The sequence below is a fragment of the Dermacentor andersoni genome, chromosome 6 (genome assembly GCF_023375885.2).
Source record: "Dermacentor andersoni chromosome 6, qqDerAnde1_hic_scaffold, whole genome shotgun sequence".
Taxonomy (NCBI): Eukaryota; Metazoa; Arthropoda; class Arachnida; order Ixodida; family Ixodidae; genus Dermacentor; species Dermacentor andersoni.
Window position 1 is genome coordinate 62,979,376 of NC_092819.1, and position 24,044 is coordinate 63,003,419.

Sequence of the window (24,044 nt, forward strand, 5' to 3'; positions counted from 1 at the left end):
GTGACCTTGGAACCCCCCCTCTACATATACCTGTCCCATGCGACCGAGGTCGATCGGATGCCATTAGGGCAACGAGCTAGTTTGGCGCCAGATCCTTGGCTAGACGCGATGTGCCGGTGCGCTCGAGTCTGCGCGTTTATTTGTGTATACTATACTCTTCATCCGCAGTATCCAGATCCCGCTTTCTCTACAGCGCCGAGAGACACGGCCAAAACCGTATCGACGGGGCGATTCCTTTCCGACGTGGTCTAATCGCGGCCAATTTCCTTTGCCGCGCCATAAATGGGGGCTCCCGCGGCCTTCAGCTTTTACTTGCAGAGTTTCTCGATCGTCAGGCCAAATCTGGATAGTCGGAGTGGCTTGGCGGTTTGGCAGCGTATAAATTGAAGCAAGGCTGACGGCGTCGGTGTGCGCTTTCATTTCCCGCGGAAGCCAGATAATAGCTGCACCGTCTCGCGAGTGCTCTTGGGGCAGATAACGGACCACACAACGACACCTCAATTACGAACAGTCTGCCGTAGTGCCCCTCGTTATACAGTATAGATGACAGCACATCGCCTGCTACATATGCCCCATATCGAAAGACAACTTTACTGTATACCCACCAGGGCTTGTCTCCATGCCGTGGATAATTACGTGCAGTCACGACGGGATCAGAGGCCACAGGACGGCTTCTATTGTCACGCAACTTGCCTTTTCCTTGCTTGACATTCTGGCCCTAAAAGAGCCGAGGACTGACAGTCAAAACTGTATAACCGCAGATCACTGTATATTCCTGATTGAGGATCATTGGCTGCTAGAATATCGCCGCCGAAGACGCCGGATCGACACCCGGGCATCGGTACCGAAATCACGTCGCAATAAGGGGAAAATAAACCATTCTTATTTTTATTTTTTTTTCGTTTCGGAGTCATCGACATTCTCCGTTGACGCTATAGGAAGGCCGTGTTCGGTATACAGCTCCGAAGTGCTCGTGCAATCGAGCCAGTCCTCCTCTTTCGCGGACCATTCACTACGGTCACGGGCCGCCCGCACGAAGCCACATTTCCTGGTCCGCTGCGCGCGGCACTCGGCGTCAAGCCGAGAAGCCGATGGTTCCTCAAAGGACGACACATGCGGCTGCTACCGACTCGGAGTCACTTTCACTCGCCGCCGCATCACTGATCGGATGCGTCACGATCGGAACGCGTGCGTGGCTTCCCCATGTGAGACGCGCGCGCATTACACGCTGCGTGCGTTCGCTCGCCAGCGTCAGGCCCGAGGCACGCCTTTCAGGCATGCGATACTCGCCTCTGGCTGGCTCGTGTTACTTGCACGCGTGAAGGAGCTTTCGCGTCACGCCCGCCGCCGCCGCAGAGAGTCTCCGAGACGTTCCCTTTGGGCGTCGTCGTCGTCTCGTCTCTCGGGAGCTGTCGACAGCGCCGGGCTGAAAGCCAGTGCCATCCCATGCGGCGGCGATGCTGTGTCGTTCTGCGGTCTCCGACGCCCACGCATTCTTTCCGCCGCGCGCCTTCGAGGTGCTCTCACAGCGAGAGGGCGGACGAGATCGTCTCCGCGGAGTCTGAGTGGCGAACGCGAATAGTTGCGCGCAGCATGTTAATATAGCGGAGGGGGCATGAAGGACGTCAAGTTTGGCTAGTCGTTCTTGGCGATTACCACAGGGCGCTGTATTAGGCATTTAACTTTACCTTATCTAACTTTATCGGAATGTGCTGCGTTTAACGTATATGTTGCAGCGACTTAAAAGGGTCGAGCCCCATATCATCATCACCGTTCATCATAACTATCGGTGGAAAGGACTAGACGACGTAAGCGCCGAGTTGCAACTTATGGGTACTTGGATATCAACGTCTGAGCTACAATTCAACGCACTCAACCATCAACAGCAAGTCAATGACCTGTCGTCTGCCCATACCTCTCTCTAGTGTATCGGGTCTTGGCTGTTAGCTCGGTTTGGCTTCGCACCGTGAGACAGTCGAACTGGGTGCAATGCGGCAACATTATAACAGTTCATTTTTACGTTGCGCTACGTTTAGAGCTGTGGAATTCTTGTACGATGCTTCTATCGTTTTGTCTCATACAAGGCGAGATAGCAGGTTTGCTTGTTTGCAAGGTGAAGTACAATGCATTAAGTACTCTCAGCGCCAATCTCCCAGTGCCCTGCCGTGGGCTCGTGTATGCACTTATCACGGTCGTAATAGAGTACATATTGTGGCACATCGGAACGAGCAAGCAAGTCGGCAACGGATTTAAACGCGTAATCCGAATTCCGACAGCAAAGTGTTTCGTCAACGCTGGAATGTTTCAGTTGGAAGGCAACACTGGACGGCAGATTTCGATCGCATTTTCATATCCAAGAAAGAAGCGAAGGTGCGCCTATTTCGGGCAAAATGTCTCACTGCGCATCACACTTGATTATTTGCTTGCCTAAGTCAATGTTTACTTGTTAACTATGCTTCTGTGTTCCCTGCTTCACCCATACTTGGCTGATAGTAATCTTTCCACTTCGTATATGTTAATTCAAATTATTACTTAAGGATCCTTGTATTTCAGGATATGAAATTACTCTCTCTTTCTGTCATTCACATCATGTGCAATATCGTTATGGTCGTTGTTTTCCTCTCAGCGTTGGCAGCGATGCATGCAACTTGTGTATGCAAGGTGCTGTAAAAGCACGCGCGCACTCTCATGATTCAGTCATTTCAGCTGCGCCGAAGCATTTCGTTTGCTTTTTCTTTCGGATTTGCGCATACACGCATGAAGAGGATGAGCGACTCCGTGGTACGCAGACATGGCCGCCCGTGCTGCCAGCTCTGGGCGGAGTCCTCTTCGTTCGTTCCACGAGCATGTCAAGAGAGCTAGGTGTGAAAGTGACGGATAAAGGCGTCGCCGGCAGCGTATTCGGCATGCCGAAAGCGCCATGGGTGACGTCGGCGTGAGCGTGGAAAACGGTGTTGTTTTCCACGTCTCCTGGCAGCTATAGCGTGTCCCGTCCTTGGATGTGTGTGCCACGCTTGGTATCTTCGTCGTTGATGGGGGGGTGGCTCGTTTGCGGCCGGACGTCAAAGGGTATACGCGAACCGGCAACAGGTGATGATGAACGGTTTTACTACTTCATCCAGACGTGGGGGCTGTCGCCGCGTGTACTATAACACCCTGTCGCACGTGAAAGACAGTTGTGCGACCTTTTCCCGAAAGGGGCGCCGTTGTGCATGAGTAGCCGTTTCTCGGAGCTTCTTGTCTGGCGCCGAAAAAGAAGAGCCGCCCAATATTCTCCATCGTAAGTCTCTACTCCCATTCACACTTTCCTCAGAGTCGGCGTTTTTGGTGGGGCGCGTTTGAAGACAGCGCAAAAATTCGTCAAATTATGCACAAGTGACCGCGCGTGTGTGTGCGTGTGTGTGTGTGTGTGTGTGTGTGTGTGTGTGCGTGTGTGTGTGTGTGTGTGTGTGTGTGTGCGTGCGTGCGTGCGTGCGTGCGTGCGTGCGCGCGCCGCGTGTTTCTGTAGGCCACCTAGGAGCTTTCCGTCAACGTGACGGGCAACTCCTGACTCTGCGCACCCGTCGGCCTTGAGCGGCTGCCGGGCAGACAAAAAAGAACGCGGAGCGGACACCCTTAACGCGAGCTTCCGCTCTGTCTTCTTCCATGTAGCTACACTACCACATTCGAACGTCCACCGGCCGTCTTTTCTGCGTCGTCGTTTTTGCGTACAAGCACAGTCTGCCGCCGCCCGTCTCCCGCTTACGAGATACACCGGTTTTTTTACAAACGCCAGGCTCAGTTTCTTCGCGCGGGCGCATGCGCCGCACTCCCAACGCCCCGAAACTCGCCTCACTACTATAACCCCCCCCCCCCCCCTCACTTCCACACGTCTTCGCTGGAGAGGAACGCGGCCGCGATCGTACAGAAAACGCGTTGGCGTCGGCGAGGCGAGATGCACGTATGCGCGCCGTGCCGAGCCGGCGCTGCGCTTTCCGCATCGACGATCGCTGCACTGGCTTCACCCGCGGTGGCAAAACGTTTCTCCCCCTGCTCGCGCGCGCGCGCGCTCGTCCAATGACGCACGGATATCTCGAGGGCGGCTGTTCCTGGAAGCGATGACCCTGGCTTTTTCCAGGTCGCCGTGGTGGAGTAAGCTCTCTTGCCGCCGCCGTGATTATGTATTCGCCAGAAGGAGCTGTAGAAGCTGCCTTGCCTGCTCGTATCTGTACGCAGTCTACACGGCAAGTTTTATTACGAGTTTGTAGTAGCTTCTGCAGTCGCGCTTGGTTCGTCCCAGGCGTTTTCGCGGACTACGTGTATACTGAGTTCCCACCGTAGGCATATCAAAAGGATTCCCCGTGTCCACCACAGCTTCTTTTAGCCGCACTGTCGACACGATTGCCAGAAGGGAAGATTAATGTGATGTGAGCCTTTTCGCGTTTCCGACGTCTCATACACGGAGAAGCGGCTTGCTTTATATCATTTGCGCGCGCTGCAGTTTCTGGGAAGCAAGTTAGAATACGGGTACATTAACCTACGCAGTAATGAGTAGGCTGTGTACAATAGTGCTGTGAAGACTCCGGCTGGTCCGTTTTCGGTTGGAAGCAAGAGACAGAACAGAGTAAGGGCCGGACGATGGAGTTTCCCAACAATGAAGGGACGAAGGAGATACTACAAATTGAACTACGGCGCATATCACTGCAAGGCTGCAAGACGGTGAGAAGAACGCCGCTCATCATTTGCCGCCGACGGTGGAGTTGCTGTATATGCTAGCAAAGGGATCTTTGGTGGCATATACAGTAACTCTATAGCCGAAGGCGCACAGGAGCGCCATCTAATGCTAAAGCACAGCACTCACGAGTTCCCTGAAGCCTCTGCGAAGTTTGATCATTCACTTAGTTCAGTCAGGATACCTTCTTCTTTCTTTCTTTCCCGAAATCACTTATGAATTGGGAATTTTCTCGAAATTAATCTTGTTTTTCGTACTGCGTCAGCTTCTCGCGCTTTCAGTCGGCAGACATTTTAGTTCATTAGTCGTTACGAAATAAATGAATTGTATACAGACACCTGGCACCGCGCTGTTTTTTTTTTTTTTCCCCTTTCTGGTTTTTCGAGTTGGTAGAGCAACTTACTCGGTCTGCAAGTTAGACCCAAATTTGATTCCCTGAAGAGAACCATCTTTCTTTCCTCGACTTATTCGATGTTGGCTTTTTACGAAACACTTGGTCTGCTTCCTTCGTCACCTGGGCGACCGTTCCTCCTATGGTTATGCCAAGTTTCCAGGCGTGTGGTCGAAACATGCAGAAAATCACCCAAAATAGCACACACGTGCATGGTGCGGTCCGATTGGCGCTTGGCTCCAGCTGGACAGTCATTTCACGTGTGTCGTAAGCTCCTGGGTCTACTTTTTTTTTTCGATTTCGTGGTTGCAGTGCTTATATGGCGTGTCTGCGAAGTTCTATATCCGCTCCTTATTCCCACCGTCTTCCTTCGTGCAAAAGAAATATAATAATAAAATAGACCTATTTCCGTTTTCAAAAACGGCATTGTCGCAGAATTACCGCCCTGGCCTCTTCTCGTTCTCGGTTTTCATGCTTCCCACTTTGTGCTCTGGTCTTGTGGTTTCTCAGCGCTTCCGTTTTGCGCCCGTTGCTTCGTTTCTTGTGTTTCCTCCGACGTAACTTGCAGATGTAGGCCGTCTAGACGATCGGCATAACTGGGCCGAGCAAATGTGCACTTTTCCTCCGACAGGCCCGGTGGCGGTTTCAATCGGGCTTGCGTGTCGCTATTTTCAGATCCATAAAGGTCCCCGTAATTGGGCCGCGCTTCCTGATTGCTTTCCGCTACTCGGATGTAAAATAGTTTCCCTATATTATGAGCATAATATTTTGCAATCTAACTATGATGGTTTTTATCGTCGCTTGCTGCATGGCCGCATATACATTTCTCTCTCTCTCTCTTTCTCTCTCTCCATTCCCCTCCCCACATGTAGGGTAGCAAACTGGACTCAGTGTGGTTAACATCTCTGCCTTTCCTTCATCCCCCCTCTCTCTCTCTCAAGACATATGCGCCTGTATAAGCGGGCGCCAGATTTTTCTGGCTTCACAACATGGAGAAGCTTTTTTTCTTCTTCCTGAGATGCGTACTTTTGTACGCAAACGAAACCAGAACAGAAAAATTTTCATCGGAGCAGCAAAAATCGTGAAATTGTGATTGTTCGCAAAAAAAAAAAAAAAAAATGGGGAAAGAAGAATAAACATCGTGAATGTTTGCATCGGGACAAATAAATGGAATGATTCTTCGTTTCGATCAGTAGGAAATCTCCGCTGTTTAGTTGATCATTGCGTCATGAAACGTGCACACCCGCTCTGCTTATATTTGTATACTACCGGCATACGGTGACGGTGATACCCGCAGTCGGCGATAAAAGTTCAGGGGACCCTAATTCTACGACGAATGTGAATTTCTGCTTCGTTAAGCGCTTCTCATTATTAATGCATTCGTTTAATCGCAATCACAGTCGTTTAATCGCAAAGGCTACTGTCCACTTAAAATTTGAATTTGAGGCTGAAATGGCGACTATTTAGCCTTTTTCGCCGACGGTACGTCCGACTGACTGACTGTACGCGTTGCGTTGTCAGGCCACAACTTTCCAGTACTGGTAGCCAATCGGAACTACCTCTGGTTAACCACCCCGCATTTTTATACAACGTTTGTCTCTATCTCTTGTGCTATCCCAGCTTAACATGCAAGCAAGGCCAGCGCTACAGATGTTTCCATAAAGGCCCGGCATCGCCCTTACTCTGCATGGGAGACTAATGAGATGCAGTCGCGCATTGTCTGCCTCGTCATGCACGTATTCAGGCAAGGAAGCGCCGCTCGCTTTGGGAAACATCGCAACTATAGGTTGCATATGCTATTGTTCTGGGTATATTAGGCAATCTGCGGAGGGAAATCATTTTCGTCCCGGCGCATATAATAGACCGCCGATGACTGACCCCCTGCTTGACGCGGTGAGCTCCTTTCTTTTTTTTTTTTTTTTGCATTATCTTGCTGTCGCCGCAATTGTTTGATGTAGTCATGCGCTTGATGAGGTATCTTGATATAGGCTAGCGAAATGTTGGTAGTCGATACCTTTTTTTTTTCTTCTCCTCTTTGTGTTTGCCTTTGCAAACGGCGCGCTGAGTAGATATTGTTTCAGTTTATTTGATTATTGATTCAGGAATATGAAAAAAAAATTTTTGAATCTACAGCAGTGATTGTAGTGCAAATTCTATAGAGAAAAAAATTTATTATAGGGTAGTTTAGGCGAAGAATCCTCGAGAGGTATCGTCAGTACAGATTTGACCGAAACAAAAGTCACGTGTCAAGCGGTGGCCCTCATAGTGATGAACAGCATTCTTCATAAACGCGCACTCGGGTGTATATTGCCGTGGAAAGCCACATGGTAAGCTAAAGCTAGAGTATATCGTCGTTCATCGCCCGTCGAAACACACCTATGCCGCAACGTGAGGTGACGAGCATTCCCACAAACGGCCCTCGGCCGTATGATGGAGAAGCACTGCGGGGAGCTTTTAATTACGAGCAAACACGCCGCGTGCCTCACCTCGCTGCTATACACAATGTTGCGACAGCGCGAACCTCCTGTTTGCGCGGCGCTTTGAAGAGCGTCGTCCCGACAAACTGCTGTCCCGACGAGGCGAAGCCGAGGACCGGCTTCGTTTGTCTCCGCGCTTTCACGGGCAGAACGTTTGCCCGCGGTAACCACACTGTCATACAGGCCATACACGCCATACGACAGTCATCACACACGCATGGAGTCGCGTCTTCATTGTGCCTTCCTCAAGGCCCTTTAGCGCGTCCCTCTGTCTTTCTGTAATAGTAAAAGGAGGAAGGCTAGTCAACGCGTCGTGGTCTTGACGCACGCGCGTCTTGGTGGGGGCATAGGCGCTCGGAAAACGCGCCCGGGCGAATACACATACACACTACCGCCGCGGCGCCGACAACGAACACTGATTGCACAAGATTGTCGTGACACGACCGCATACGGCGAGCGTGCCGGCGGGACTGCATGGTCGCGGGCAGTCTTCTCGGCGTGGCCGAGTCGGCGACACGAATTTGCGCGCGCTAGCAGCGGCGGCCGACGCAAAACGAGGCCGTGCGGAGCTCTCTCTCTCTCTCTCTCTCTATCTCTCATTCGCTTATGCCTTCATACGCCGGAAGAAAGGACGGCGTGACGACTCGTGCTTGAACACCCGGCCCCGCGTCCTGTGTGCTCATATGCGTCTGCCACTTTTTGTTTGTTTTTATTTTTTACGCGCAATCGTGAACTTGGCGTCACTGCGAGCGCCGTGCTACGCCGGCAACGTCGGCGGAAAGCCGACGAGACGAGCGAATTAACGACGGCATCCACCGGGCTGTCGTGCCCGCGCTCCGTCGTGACCGTCGATTGCTCCAGCGACTCCGGACTCTTGGCATTGCCGCCGAGTGGAGCGCGACCTTTTCGGGGCTGTCAACGCGCGCCGCGTGCGGCCGCTTCTCGTGTCTCGTGGAACTCTCTGAATTCGTTAATGTATCTGGTGCTGCGGCACTGGCTGGTCTTCGTGTCCTGCGAGACGCCGACTGCAATGAGCACGATGCAGTTTGCTTCAGAACTCGCAGAATTTTGTCTTTCACAGTTCCGTACATTGTGGGAGGGCGATTGGCTTAGTTATTGGCCGGGCCGCCGTTGTCTGCTAATCTTAAGATTGTCGAATTCCGCCATATTGTCGCATTCGCGATCTCGTCAGTTCTCACTGGCCCACGGGGCTACTACGGCCTCTCTGATTAGCCCGAAACGCCATCTAGGCGGAATTTGACAACATGGTGGAATTTGATAGCGTCGGGAATAAAACTCTGGGTAATGAAATGGATCGTTGCAATTGCGGTCACATGGAGCATATTTTCCAAAGCTCAGTCACATTTTTCATTTCGTCATCGATCATTAAGTGACATGTGGCTCGGACGCGTGTCACGTGGCTCGGGCACGTACCGCCGAGCTTCCCTCACGGCCGAGATCGACAGCCCAGTATGGCGGGTTTTAAAAAAATGACGAACGGAATATGAAATTGGTTGTCACAGAATGCGTCCTCAAATGTCCGCTACGAGCGAGACAGTCACTGTGCTGGGGATCTGGTTTGTCCGGATCCCCTGACGGCGTTCGAGACGGTGTCGTGCGACGCGTATCATGTTCGTGCTATATGCTCTGGTTTCGCGGGATCGTTCTGCGCATTCTGATCGGTCGCTTCCTTTATTTTCTTGCAGTTGGAGCGTCTGCTGCAGTATGAGCAGTATCTGTCGCAGCTGGCCTCAGCTACGCCCAAGCACCACCCAGACTACAACGACCTCACCAAGGCGGCGCAGAAGGCAAAAAGCGTGAGTGCTCATTTCTCTTTGCATGTTTTGTCAAACTGATTATTGCCGCTGTTTATTAATTGAAATTCTATATTTGCCTAGACGACCGTTGCCTAGACTAGGTTGCCTAGACGACCGTTACGATAACACCCAAAAGAGAACAAACAAACAAACAAAATCTAAAAGGCTCCTTTGTATGAAACTGCGACCGAAATAGTTCGCGACAGCAAGCTCACATATATTTTGTACACGGTGCCGCTGACGTATGTACTCCTCATCGGCCGTCACTTCGAGCGCGCATTCATCAACTTTGCGCTATCGTGGCGCATATTCAACCAACCAAGCCTGTGTTTGCTTTGGCGTGGTATTGTGGCGCCATCTAGAATACTTTTGGAGAATGACGGCTGTTGCCTCAAAGATACCGGTGGACATCTTTGCATCATTTTCCTTCCTCCCCCCGTTTTGTTTTTTTGTTTCTCATGTGATTAAAACATATGACGCGCAAGATGATTGAGACCAACACGATACCACTAAAGACAATAATATGACTTGCTAGTGCAAGTAAAAATTCGCGTGATCGCACATCTCTCAGGCACATATGACACGCCAGGTGTTTCAGATAAGGGGGCTTCACGATCAGTACTAGTTCTAAACGGGAAAGGTTTGGGAAGTCTATGGCAACTGAGTGGAGAACCGCAAATATTGCGTACACCGGCTATGACGTGCTTCCCCGACCGTGGCTCAAACCGATGACGACCACTTGTGTCCCGGTGCCGTGACAAAGAAAGCGAACGAACGCAAGAATCAGGAACGAGAACGAAGCGGCAGAACTGCATGAGAAAGACGGAGGAAGTAATAGGCGGCGGGTGCGAAGACTTGGCACCCGACTTGCAGCCGGTTTTCGCGCCGCGATAGCGTTTTGTGCCATTTCCATTTTGTATATATGTATTTCCCCCGCTTATTCACCTTACGTTCCCTCGCATCGTGACACAGCACAAGAGTGGCGGCACTTCGCGGCATCACAGGATGACGGACGCGTGTGCCTGTCATTGAACGGGAGGGGGGGGGGGGGGGATCTTTTTTTTTTTCCAGGCTTGCTTCTGTGATTACCACATTTCGTCGGTACGCCTATAACAACAACAGCGGCCGGGTCTGTACAACAACGCCTCCTCGGCCTCAAAGAAGGGCGAGGAGGAGGGCAACGGTGGAAGAGGCCCTATTCTCAAAACCGCTCATTTACGAATTCCGCGGCTCGAAACCTCCCTGCAGCGCTGTGTTGAGCGCGGGTACACGATGCTGTAGCCGTCGGAGCTGTTTCCACGAGCGAATTACGAGTCGACCCGTAATTAGTATGGACAGCCGAGAGACGGATCCCCCTCCCTTCTCTTGGGGGCTCGTACTGCGACCCTGTAATCGCCGCGAAACCCGAGGAGTTAACTGCGCTTTTAAATTGGGCGCGTTGCTTCGAAGCAATTTTTCTAACGCGTTGGCTGCTCTCACTTCAGCACCCTCGAATGACTTTGCCCCACCCGAACCGCTCTTAGAGTATTTAAATGCGCGTACTCTAGAGTCTGTTTGCCTGGGTGATGTGGCATGATGTGGTGTAGTGTAGCGCGGTGTGTCGCGATAGGACGCGGTGTGGTGTTGTGATGTGGTATGGCGTCGTATGCATGCGGCTAGGCTCTATCTCTATATGGCAGTGTGTGTGCGTGTGCGCATGTGTTTGCGCATATGTTTGCGCATGTGGTTGCGCTTATGGTTGCGCTTGTGGTTGCGCTTGTGGTTGCGCTTGTGGTTGCGCTTGTGGTTGCGCATGTGGTTGCGCATGTGGTTGCGCATGTGTTTGCGCATGTGTTTGCACGTGTGTTTGCACGTGTGCTTGCACGTGTGCCCCTGTTTTATCAGTTCGCCAGGCTTCATCGGCGATTTCTTTGCATTCACTCAAACGCTTAAGGCACCTGAAATTTTGAGTTAGGGCCGGCATCGAAAATAAGTATATACCATTAATATATCAGCCCGTAAGGCATAATATTGATAAATGTTCTTTCGAAAGGAACGAAGCGTTGGAGTTATATTAAATTATGGGGTTTTACGTGCCAAAACCACTTTCTGATTATGAGGTGCGCCGTAGTAGAGGACTCCGGAAATTTCGGCCAGCTTGGGTTCTTTAACGTGCACCTAAATCTAAGTACACGGGTGTTTTCGCATTTCACCCCCATCGAAATGCGGCCGCAGTGGCCGGGATTCGATCCCGCGACCTCGTACTCAGCAGCCCAACACCATAGCCACTGAGTTGTAGTTATATTGGTACCGAATATTAATAAATAGAAATAAGGTATTCACAGCGCCTGCACAACGTTTCCATCATCTGAACAGAAAGAAAGAAGAAATTACATATATTTAAGAACGATAGGTATATCCGTATGAACATTCAAATCAATAAGCGGTTACGGTTCAGTGGGAAACAACAGAGGGCCAGTGTGAAGGAAGAGGAGGAAAGAGAAAAGTAGAAGGCAGGGAGGTTAACCAGAATAACGTCCGGTTGGCTACCCTACACCGGGGGAATGGGAAAGGGGAATACAAAGATCACAGGGAGAGAGAGGAGGGAAGGAAAAAAGGAAATTGCGGCAAGTTCGCTGACGCGTGTGGTTTTACAGAAATTGCATTAATAGTCACAGATGGTCGCACAAACCCGTCGTCCTTAGGAAACACAAAAGCGCCTTCACCGCTTTCTGAAGCGAGGCTGAGCACGCATAGAGGCAGGGCTTGAATTCAAGAAAATGTTATTACGCTAAATTTTTTTGTAAGAGTGAGTGCCAGCCGCCAGTCATAATGTCAGGCATACTGTCAACGAAGCCGGCCAGCCAACAGCGGAGAGCACTTACGAACGATACGCTTTGTGAATTCTTTTCCAGTCTTTTACATTATTGCATTGTTTTCTTTTGTTTGACCCGTTTTGCTTTGTTTGCGCTTTAACGTTATCCTAAAAAAAAAAAAAAAAGAACTTTTGCGTGACCCATCATCGTTCGCAGAGGCATGAAACGAGTTTTACCCGGGGCCAGAAGGGTTTGGAAGGATTTAACGTTCATTCACAAACTTGAACGGAGTCGCATGATTAAACGCCGTAATCGCAAACGCCCGTACCTTCGTATAGCCATTTGCTCGCGCGCGCGTCGGAAACTAATGATCGCCGCATGCAGGATCCGTTACACGCGTGCACAGAGCGCTGCTATTACGCTGTCGGGCCCCTCCTGTGTATATACGAAGCGACGACGTGTGCGTGCGCGCGTTGTTTTCCGTCCGCACGTTCAGCTCCGCACTTTCCTAGTTCCTGAAAGAGCGCCCTGTTGCTTCGAAACGACGTTTATGTGCCGTTCTATAGATATACTATATCGCTTCTTTCAAGCTCCCGTCTGTACACGTAAGTGCGGAACAAATTACCGCGTCTGTAACTGCTTATGAGGCACCCTTAACAATTGACTGCATGAAAACCGTATGGGCGCGGCTTGGGATCAAAACTGAGAGAGAGAGAGAGAGAGAGAGAGAGAGAGAGAGAGAGAGAGAGGAAACGAACTTTCCGGAGCAGGGCACGTCGGCGTTAGCTGTAGTTCATGTGCGAGCATTTGTTACTCCGTCTATGCTGTAGGTTAATGGCTGCGTACGTTTGTGGGCATTCGCGCGCGCGCATGTGTGTGTGACGGGGAGGGGGGGGGGGGGGATTCCCCTGCTTAGATTGCAACAAGTTGGCGGAAGGAGCGGTGAAGGGAGGGGAGTGACGAGGCCTATAGGCTCGGTACATGTGTTCGGAGCATTAAAGCCACCGGAAGAGCTTTGAAGACACCTCTCTACTTCGCGCACCTAGCTATACCTTCTTTCACTTTATGTTTTCGTTAAATCTTTATATGTCGTTTCTGCGGAGCCGCTTCTTTCTCGTTCGCGAAGGCTACAATTTGCCTGTCAGCGCCAATCGTGGATGTCGTGTGCAAGGTGCGCCTTCTTTCCACATGATCGAACTCGCACCTGGCTTCCGATAGCTCCGGTGTGGACATCAAACTCGTGGCCCAGATGAAGCTGAAAGAGAGAGAACGAGGAGGAGATAAATGTTGAAGCCTGAGAAGGAAATGGCGTATTAGTATACCGGTGTTTCTGAGAAGGCGACCCGTATTTGCTTGGTGCGCGAACAAGCGTTGAGGAAGTGGGCGGCGTTTCCTAGGATCGCCACAGGAGGCGCATATGTATATTATAAGACGAGATGCTCCTTGCGTGCGCAGAGCTATCGGGTTCAAATTGTGTAAATGTAAGCTGAATGGAATATGTAAGAAAACGAAATCGATATCAGAACACGTTCTAGGGCCCTTGTAGCGAAGGTTCATTCGTCGTCGCTAATATTATAGCGTGATATTTATTTTTCTCAAGGCAGGTAAGGGGTGCGATAACAGCTGTCAATGTCGGCAGATTGCCCTTGGGTATCGGTGACGTTTAAATATGTCGAGAACAGCGCTAAATCTCGCTGTTCACGCGCGCTGGGACACACACACGCACAATCATATATTTCATTCAAGAAAAATGCGATACTTTCTGTTCTCTGCCGCAAGTGTGCGCCGGAACAAAAGACAAAGGAGCCGTAACCTGACGGTGCGGATTATTTGGCAAAGCAAGTGGCAAGGGGGACTCAGGGAGGCCGTCGTTTGCGCACCCGTGTAACGGCTGTAGCTATATTGCGCGTAACTGGACCACGAGCACCGCCCCTTAGTACGCATTCAACGCCTCGGGCTCATTGCGTAAACGTGCGACAGGGCCGCTTAAGCAATTTACTTTCGGGCATTCCCGTGGCTTCCATTGTCTCGGGGCGCTCATTTTCCGTGTGCGCGCGGCCATGTGGAAGCAAGTCCGGCCGGTCAGTGTCGTTGAGGAGTCGGCATAGGATTGACGAAAGCAATCTCTTCTTGTTCCTTCCCGTCGCACAGAGTATATGTAGAGCAGCATCGTTTCCTCAATGGACAGTTCTGCTTCTATTCCGAAAGATATTGTCACAATGACAGGAAATCCACTCATAGCTGCTATTTGACACGGCGCGCGCGCGCACTTGTCTTCTTGCTCTCATTGTGGAAATTCTTGTCGCCCTCTGTCGTTGCCCCAAGCCGCCTCCGTCGTCTCCGTGATCGAACACTAGGCGTGATAATAACGGTATCGTTTCGAGTTGGGCTTGTCGGCGTTTATCGTTACAGGGGGGCCAACTCTGATATCCGACGAAATGAGGTCCAAGAAAGACGCACACTTTGCAAGTGTGTCTCTCCTTTGTGCCTCAATTCGTGGAATACGTGAACTGGTGGCCTACAAGGAGAGAAAGACATGCGGTTCGAGATCCGCTACCTAACTCGGCACCTTGCATTCCCGTGAGGGAACTAGCGCGCTCCTCGACGTGTTTCATGTGACCCGTCGAAGAGTGGCTCGTTGACGCCCATGCTTTATAGCTTATCTGCCTTTAATTGTACTAATACTTGATGACACAACTGATGCTTTTATACAAAACCGTCCACACGTACGAAAAAAAAAAAGTGCACGTATAGTTTGGTTTGATTTACAAATTATTTTGACCTCACCGGTGGCTCTCGTACCAGCCCATCCCCGAGTCTTCGCAGCACGACGCCGTGGTCACGTTTCATTCTTGACCAACAGCACACGAGTTCCGGCTCGGCATGAGTGTCTCCAGGAACGGCCGGCCAAATAACGAACGCGCTATGCCGGTCTAGTAGCATGCACTCGATATCGGCGGGCCAACGTTCAACGAGACACGAAAATTTGACCAGCTTTAACTGATGGCCGAAGTGATAGCACCGCGAAAGCCTCGCCCTATCTCAGTCACTGCACCGAGCTGATATACAGTACATGTCACCACCGTGGCGGGGCGCGTTTTGTTTATTGTCCGTCGCCCCTCTGGTCGACTGGCCAATCGCCGGTTCTGCTATCCCTGAGGTCATCGTCGCCATCATGGGTTGCCGTTTGCTCTGACGTCAGACAAGTCCGAGGGACCCCTATAGCGCCAGTATCGTGTCCGTTGGCGGGAAGAAATGTGTGTGATTCGGGTGGCTATGTTTTCGACGGGTGTGTGTTGTGCGCGACAGTTCTTCACTGTTCGCATCTCGCTTACGAGGGACGTTTGTTCCGAGGCGTCTGTCTTATGAATGTGGATTAGATCAACCGCCCCCGGTGTTTCGGGTCCCTCCATCGCGGCAATAATGGCTTGCATGGACTGGTTGTGCAAGCGCCTCTTGTGGAGTGCTGAAGTTCCAGCCACGGTGAGACAGACGGAAGCTGGATGTGCCGCGCACTGTTTGTGTTCTTCGACGCCTCGTGTGCTATACGTGCCGCAAGTAGGTGCCCGTGGGTGGTAGTCGCAAAACAGTTTCCTAGATAGTCCAATCGCAGTGGCTAACGTAATATTATCGAAGTCGGCCGGGCAGTAACAAAGCGTTTGTTGTTTCGACACTGTTTCGTATATATAGGCTTGCGCACCGGGTTCTCTCTTCATTTTTTCTCTCTCCCGTAATCCGAAACGAGGGAGAGAGAGGGGGTGTGTCTGTAATTAGTCAGTGACTCGGACTCGACTATCGGGCGAAACTTGCCAAAGTGATAGCGGGCCAGCTTCACAATCATAAGATAGCGTTATGTGATCAGTTCCGGGGTGAATTCCTTCCAAGAGTCGCACGCTGGTTAAGACCAGGGCGTTGGCGCCTTTTCAACGCGAAGTGTTATTGGGGGGTCCGAGGAAGTGCTAAAGTATGACAACGTGCTCCGGTATAGGGCTGGATCGGTTCGACTTCTGACTGCACCTGCTCGCATGGAGTTATAAACGAGCTGACCGTACTTTATAGACCTGTACAAAACGGTTAGCGGAAGCTCTTGCCGTTGGGCCATCCTGAAACTCGGCGCAAAGCACGCACACGCACCAACACACGCATGCGCACACGCGCACACAAACCAGTGCCGTCCTGTATGTTTCCGTTTGTGTTCGTCGCATGCATTTCCTTGAACTTAAGTATGTCATTGCCCACTAACTTGCTCGGTCAGTTCACGCCGTCTAAAATAAAAACGACTAAGTATGTAACTGTGTTAGCTACTCGGCTTATAGATCGGACTGTCAGGGCACGGTTGCCAGGGTGTACAGGTGAAACGTCCCCGGTCCCCGCGCTCTCAGGTGGTGCGTCACGGACGTCTCGGTCCTGTTTCTTGGCGCCCATAGTCGCGTGCCACCGTCTTTTGTGACCGTCTGGACGTCGTCGGTCGCGTGGCAGTACCTCGACCCTGTCTCACGCTTGTCGCGCGAAAACGGCTAAGGTGTGTGCATTATGCGTCTCGTGCCAATACTCTGCGCGTGCTGTACTTCGCCTTTGCGTCCTCCTCACTTTAACCCTTTGATCTGCAGGTGACATGAAAGAACGTCACAGAAAGGGTTAACTGACAGCTAGCGGCAAATTGAGTGTTCGAGGAAGGCTGCATTCCGTACCGGTGGACGGGGGAACCGCCGCGCACGGTATTTCCGAAACGCCGTGCAATGCTTGTGTACGCATGAGGGTAGTGTTCGTCAGGTCGGGCGGTGTGCAATTGCGTGCAGTGTGGCCGCGAAGCAATGGACTAGGCACAAAAGTAGACAGTATGCGTTCGTTCCCGAACTCTTGTTGGGTCTTGTGTCGGAAATAAGCCGTGCTTTTTTCTTCTTCCCCTCTAGAATCTGTTGCAAGGGGTGCCGGTCAACGCTTCGCGTTTCTTTACGGCCAGAAATTCCATAACCTCGTTTTTCGTTCTGGCAGTTACAAAAGTAACAGCAGATGACGAGCACATTCTTCCAATCATTCAGTGCCAAGTTCACCGCCCTCTCATCCAATTCATCACTGTTCACTTTGTTGCAGAACGTTTCTTGATTTTTCTATGCATGTACTTAAAATTAGGTGCACGCTAAGGAACCTCGGGTAGTAAAAATTAATCCCTAGTCTCCCACTAAGGCGTACCTCATAACCAAATCATAGTTTTGGCACTTAAAACTTCATAACTATAATCTCAGCGTGCCACGATTGCTTGTGCCAACTCTTGTGCGAGATGTAGAAAAACCATTTAATATATGGCAGACTGCCAGCTTGCGTGGCCGTTTACATGTAAACCAACGTAGTAATGGGGAAAGGGACACAGTCTGTGGCAGCTTCTTTGATTTATTTGATTTCCTTTGATTTAGCCATTGCCTATGTTTCAATGTAACGCAATATGTATAACATGGTTGAATGTAGCTTGTGTCGTACGTCTCTTTGCATACACCTGACATCAGCATTCTTCTCTGGTCAAGCATCACACATCGCCTTTGTCCTTGCGGTGATGCGTATGCGCCTCACACTGTGCATCCGCCTGATTTGGTGTTTTCATTTCGGCACAGCGTGTGAAAGGCGCACTGCACGAACATAAAAAAAAACTTGCAAGACTTTAAAATTTTGACATTTACGGTGCACATGCACGAACAATGCATGCGGTTACCCCTTCCGTAAGATGAAACCAAACACAACTGTACGCGTCGCCGTTAGTTGCATAGCATTTAATTAACTGCTTCACTAAAGCTTTGCTCGACGTATAGATTCAAATATGAGCGTTGGACCTGCGTAGCTTTTCTTTTTAATCGTGAAAAAAAAAATGCACGGTCGTGACGCAACTGCCGGGTTTAATCTCCCACTGCACTGTACTTTGGCACTCGCGGCCGAGCTCGGTTGTACCCTGCTGCACGTAACTGATGCGGCCAATACGCGTATGCGTGGAACGGACCACTCTCGGCCGACACGTGCGAAGCTCAATCTTGGATGGAATCTCCGTAACTTCGTACAGCTCGTGTCTCCTTCCTTGGACGATAGTCCCGAGACCCCCCTGTATCCTCCCTGTGGGCATTGTTGAGCGTGCAGCCCAGCGGTTCTGCCGAACCTCGACGTTCGGGCAGGATTTCGCGCTAATCGGCTTTCGGGGTCTGCGCACCCGTGCGCGCGCGATTTGCGTTCGACGCCCTCTATGTCGCTGTTGCTGCAAACCGAACCAACTGGAGGTCGTTGAACCGGACCCACCAGCGCGTAGCGTTTCGTAACGTGAATCCGGACAGTTACAACCGCAACTATTTTGGCCAGGTTAGCGGGAACGCTGGATGCAGAGTCCCCTCACGTGACAGTCATTGACTATCTATACCTCAAGGCGGGCGCCTGAAATATTTCGGGGGAGAAGCGCATGCTGGATGTTATTTCAGGAACGAGCGCTGCTTTCAGTTTTGGTTCTGTCAGCGCCGCCATCTTGTGCTCGTGCTACTGCTATTCAAGGCAGTAAAGGATGAAAATTAGGTTGAGCCAGAATGGCGGATTGCCCTTGTATTAGAGTTACGCCGCCCTCTTGCTGCGAACAGAACTTTAGTGAACCAAATCAACGTAACAGTGAAAGGCGTACGAGAGCGTATGTTGGCAGACTTGAAGGAGCAGCTATATCAGCACAATGACCAGTATTTAGATAACTAGCGCTCGTTCGCCTAAAGTGTGCGCTCATCACCTGCATACGATGACTGGCTGTATACCATTGAGCACGAGGTCGCGGGATCGAATCCCCATCGCGGCGGCCGCATTTCGATGGAGGCGAAATCCGAAAGCACCCGTGCATTTAGATTTAGGTGCACGTTAAAGAACCCCAGGTGGTCAAAATTTCCCGAGTCCTCCTCTACGGCGTGCCTCATAATCAGAAAGTGGTTTTGGCACGTAAAACCCCGCAATTAATCAATTAGACTGTATACCAATCATCATGCTGCTGTCAACACGTTTATGCCGCCAAATTAAACGGCTAATCTAGTCTGCGATTGAGACAAGTAGTGACTTACTGCTGCCATTTCCCTCTGCTCCAGCATCGCTGTCGTCTCTTATGTATTCCAGCCGTTTGTCAACATACATCTTCGGAGTCCATTCGTCGCTTTCTCACCACCGCAGTTTCCCACCCATTCTGTCTGCGCTGATCGAAAAAGACCTTAACTATCACTATTTTCGGTTCCAAAGACTTTTCTGGCTGCTGCCACTGCTGGCAAGATGTTATTCGGGTAAAAAGCTTGCACGTTGCTGCTATAAAGATGATCGATGTTGCTTAGGTATTTTGGATGCTTAATCGATATTGGTCATCGTATGGCAGCGGAGAGAAGCAGCTACCTTCCGTGCTGAGGGTAGGCTGCATGACCAAGTAGCCAGGTACGCATGTTCTGATTGCTTTTGGGCTTGGTTTGTTGAGCAAGCCGCTTGTCAGCTGTCTATTCTTTAATTGGTCCAAGGAGTAAGCAGAGTGACGAAGAAGGTTTGGGAGCTGTTCAGTCTTTTTTATCTCCCTAAAATTCATATTTTGGTTTGATATGTGATATTTGCGTTCGTGAGTTTTTAAACTTGGACTTTTACATATAACCTGAAATGGTATTTTGGTTTCGATGCGTGACACTGGTAGGAAACCAGAGCAGTAGCCTATGTAAAAGTGTTCAGCGCCTTTGCTTAGCGATTAGTTTCTCAGTGGGCTATCGCAGTTATGAACAAACTCGTCATTATCACAACGCAGCGCACACAGGAATGCTCTCTCTCTATATATATACAGGGTACAAATTGCTCTTACTAGCCAGATTGAAAAATAAACTGTTGGGTTGAAATATTGCGCTAGTGTTTGGGAAATGATTTGATCGAATCGCCGGATTTATCTATACAGGTTTGCTTCAAGATGGCGCACCGTTTATTGGCCATAGTTCACGCACTCTTGAAGGGTAACGCCTCAAGACAAGTGCATTGAGGAAGTCTTGCTGATGATCCCGATGTGACAACGCAGTAGCAGTATTACATCGCTGGCTTCTACTCTTAGTACTAAAAAAAATTTCAAGTGAACAATAAAAGTAGTGCTTAATTTATCTTGCTCCGTTTAGATAGTTGCCGCCATGGCCGCGGTCTTCTTTAATCAGTTGGCCTCGCCACTGCTAGCTGGGTCTCATAAAGTGAGTTGTTTGGATGAAATAGAAATGTTGACAACTAAAACACTCTTTCTCTCTTTCTCTGAAGCTGTTTCAAACTGTGCGACGTGTTCTCTATACTTCTCGATGCAGATGGTGAGACGGAGCGACTCCAGCAAGGAGGAAACTGATCTCGATCGGATTCAGGACCTCTTCCCCAGTGACAACCTCCGGCTTCGCGACCGCGACCCGCTGTCTCCGGTTAGTTCGCGTTCACTTTATTCCGCGATTCGTCTTGAGCACGTTCCCAAAGCCACGATCTTCCGTACGCAAGGCACTCGTTGAATCGTTGACGACATGCTTTAGAATAGACAGAAATCAGTGTATTTGGGAGTCAAACTGCGCCTTCAGCGTATCACCTAGTGAGACATATCAGCGTATAGCTGCATTCAATCGTACAACATTTGCATAAGTAGGAATGCAGCGGTAACTTGTCTCGCGAAGGTGATCTTGATGGCGCATGAATGCGATTTGACGTGCTGGAGTCAGCGTTGCAGTAACAGCAGCAGCCTTCGGGCAGCTTTATAATCAATGTGGTTTACTTTCGTTTTTAAAGTACCAACCCCGCTCCGTCTATTAGCTTGTAGCCGCTGTAATTGCAGGTTTCACAAGCGCATGCCTTAGTTGCGACAAAGGAAGATAGACATAAGAAAGACTGCTAGTACGCTTGCAGACAACCTACGTGCTAGTATGTACCACGTAGCCCAGCAACGCGTTCTATTAAGCCAGGGTAATGTTCTCCCTCGCGTGCACTCACGCACTGATATGTGCACAAAGCTTCCTGTCCATTGTTCAAGTTAGCGCGTGACGATTGCATCCCTGAAGCTGACTTCTCCTCACTAACACAGTGCTTGCGGAGAAGCCAGATTCGACGAACGCTTATAGTTGGAGAGGCGCGTGCAGGTGTAAGGTAGGTTGCGAGGTGCGTCGCGTGTGTGGGAAGTACTTGGAACGTACGCACAAAACAATAAATTCGCAATGAAAAAGTTGTTACCGGGTGTTTAAGTATGTTTGGAGATGTCGCCTTTATTGACGGGGGGCAGGGGATGGGGGGGGGGGGGGGAGAGGAGGTGGCCTATGCGACGTATGTCGAACAGCTCTAGATACCGCGTCTCGCTGAAATCGACAGACCCATGACAGAGAAACTATACACTTTATTGTGACACTTTTTGTCGGAGATCATGCGCGAAAATGCCAGATTCTTTTCTCGCCTTATTAGGTGACCGAGCTCCAGGCAACGTCACGTGACGATCACGTTACGTAGACAAATTAAAATTTTCGCTCTCCTAAGGAAATGTGAGACACCCATAAACGTTTACCTTCTGTTTTCAAAGTAAAACTAAGGTACCGACTGTGAAGGAATCTTTCCTAGTTTTTTTCAATGGTAAGTTTCCGTTCCTTTCTCAAACAGCAAACATCTTGAAACACAGCGCTGCGATATATGAACATTGCAAGTGGCCACACACGTATAACGCACACACCTTTCTTGCTATAGCGCTCTGTTACGCTGTGAACAGCCCGCCCAAGCCGAGGCCAGTGGCACTTAAACCGCACACGTGGGCTGTCAGAGCGGCCCTCTGATTAGTAGGCGGCTGTTTACGCGCGTCACCTTGCGCCAAAGGGGAGCGGTATGTATGTGCAAAGGTATGTGCCTGCAGAAAGCATGCGTGCGGCTGCGCTTATTGCGCAGCGCACTGTACCCTTCGACGACAACTATAGGTGTACAACCGCATTGAGCCGGTGATGGTTGCCGCGCGAACATGTCAGCTGCCGCAGCATACACCGCGTAGTAATTAGAAGGCGCAAACCGTTTACACGCGTCACCACGCGAAGCCGCCGTACGGCTCGCGACAGGGACCACCCTGCGTGACTTCACGGGAAAAAATGCCCACCACATGATCGTGGCTCGTTTCCTTCAATGGCAGTGACTTGGTCGCTTTCTTTCTTTGCTTCATCTTTCCTTCTTTTGCTTTTTTGCGTAGCCTCCGCGTTTCCGATCTTTCACGCATGCCTCGGCTTGAGAGAAATTGAGTGTAGTTGCCGAATATTCCCCCCCCCCCTTTTTTTTAATATGTTCAGTGAACCTCTGGTGACGCCGAAGTTGTGCATGCGTATAGACTGCGTCAGTTACGAAGCGTTGTAACCGGCTACGAATTGTATCTAATGTGCGTGCTTAATTGTGGTTTCGTTTTCCTTCTTTCTTTTTCTTTTTGGCTTGGCAGTGTTGTGAAACATGGTCCCGCTTTCACAATGCGCCTGCGACTTACAGTTAAGATCTACCTTGTGCTTGAAGCGGTGGTGGGTTTACTGCTGATTTTCTTTTATTTGAATAATTTGACTCGTATATCAACCTTCCCCCACCCTCCTCCTCGCTTTTGTTTTTTGCCCGTTTTTCAGCGGAAGGGCCTGCTTCGAACAAAGTCAGCGGCTGCATCAAAGCTGCACAGAGCCCTCTCTGGCAAGTCGAAGTCCGTCACCGACATGTAAGTACACCGCATTCGTGTTTACTTCTCAACGCCCGCTGTTTTCGTCATATCATATATTAAAGGGATAATAGAGAAACACTTCATCAGTTCCGGATAATAAAGTATCCTTTCCGAACTCTGCATTCACTAATTCCGCGACAATAGTTAGAAGAGAAAAGCTGTCACAGTTCCATTTTTCTTATGTTAATTTCGCGCCGAAACTCAAAGGCTGGTGTGACGTCACGTATTTCAAAGTATCTCCTCGTATTTTGCGCATTCTGGGCTCCGTAAAAGTTGTTGAAAATTGCTCATTTCAGTCATTGGCTCGGTTTTTATACGATGAAATTCATCTTTACTGATAAAAGCTAACTAGGCCGGATCAGACGCCGTTATAATGACGTTACAACGTTACGTCACTAGATTAAAACAAAATTCTGTTTTGCAGTGCCGCGCAATACTTAATGAACGCACCCGAGCCGACGGTGTGCCACGCGCTTTGTTTTGAAAAAAAAAAAAAATTCTGCGTAGCTAATGGCACGCGTACGTATACTTAAACAGCGTTCTTGGAAGAAGCGCTGTTTTTCGGCCTTAAGTAATTGCGGAAGAGCGCGCCCGCGTAGTAGTAGTATAATATGTATCTAGGGCCGCTTCCCCTCTGGCCCGAGAAAACGCTGGCCGCCTCTGTAATGAAAGTGGGGAGGGACGCGCGGTCATTTTCACCGCGCAGCAGGCTCCGTTTGTAACTGGCGCTGTGGCGGGCTTCACTGTAAAGGCGGGGGTGGAGAGAGAGCGTGCGCACGCGCCCGGATGTTTTGTTTCTCTCGTGAATTATACACACCGGCCAGAGAAGGCGGCAACGCACACCTTCGAAGAAGAGCATCGAGAAACAAAGACGAAAACAAGCTAGAGAGAGAGAGAGAAGGGGGGTGTAAATGCGTGAGACGGTTCCGGCCATTATAGCGGCCTCCTCTTGGGTTTCAATGAGGAGCTTCCTCTCCCCACGACGCGCCGTTCCTCTTGCTGCACCCATACTTGCGTTGGCGTCGTGACGTTTCGCGAGTCGGGGTCAGGTTTGGCGGCTGAGCCCAGCGCGGCTGGGTGCGCGTGCGTTGGGGCACCCCTGGGCGACCTTGAGGGAGACGGCCGGCCTTTCTCCGGCTTCTGCC

At 50.4% G+C, this 24,044-nt stretch overlaps 1 protein-coding gene across 3 annotated transcripts in view; it reads left to right on the top strand.

Moving 5' to 3' along the window:
- The window catches only part of LOC126522754 (uncharacterized), a 690,505-nt gene that overhangs the window by 633,762 nt on the left and 32,699 nt on the right, over window positions 1-24,044 (top strand). For 2 of the 3 annotated variants that reach the window (XM_050171541.3, XM_072288756.1), the window contains 3 exons: window positions 9,286-9,396; window positions 20,507-20,614; window positions 22,811-22,896. In XM_050171541.3, coding sequence (XP_050027498.1) covers window positions 9,286-9,396; window positions 20,507-20,614; window positions 22,811-22,896 — 305 coding nt within the window. Of the gene's footprint in view, window positions 1-9,285; window positions 9,397-15,415; window positions 15,675-20,506; window positions 20,615-22,810; window positions 22,897-24,044 lie in introns of those variants that run through there. The other variant, XM_050171544.3, reaches the window with a different exon arrangement.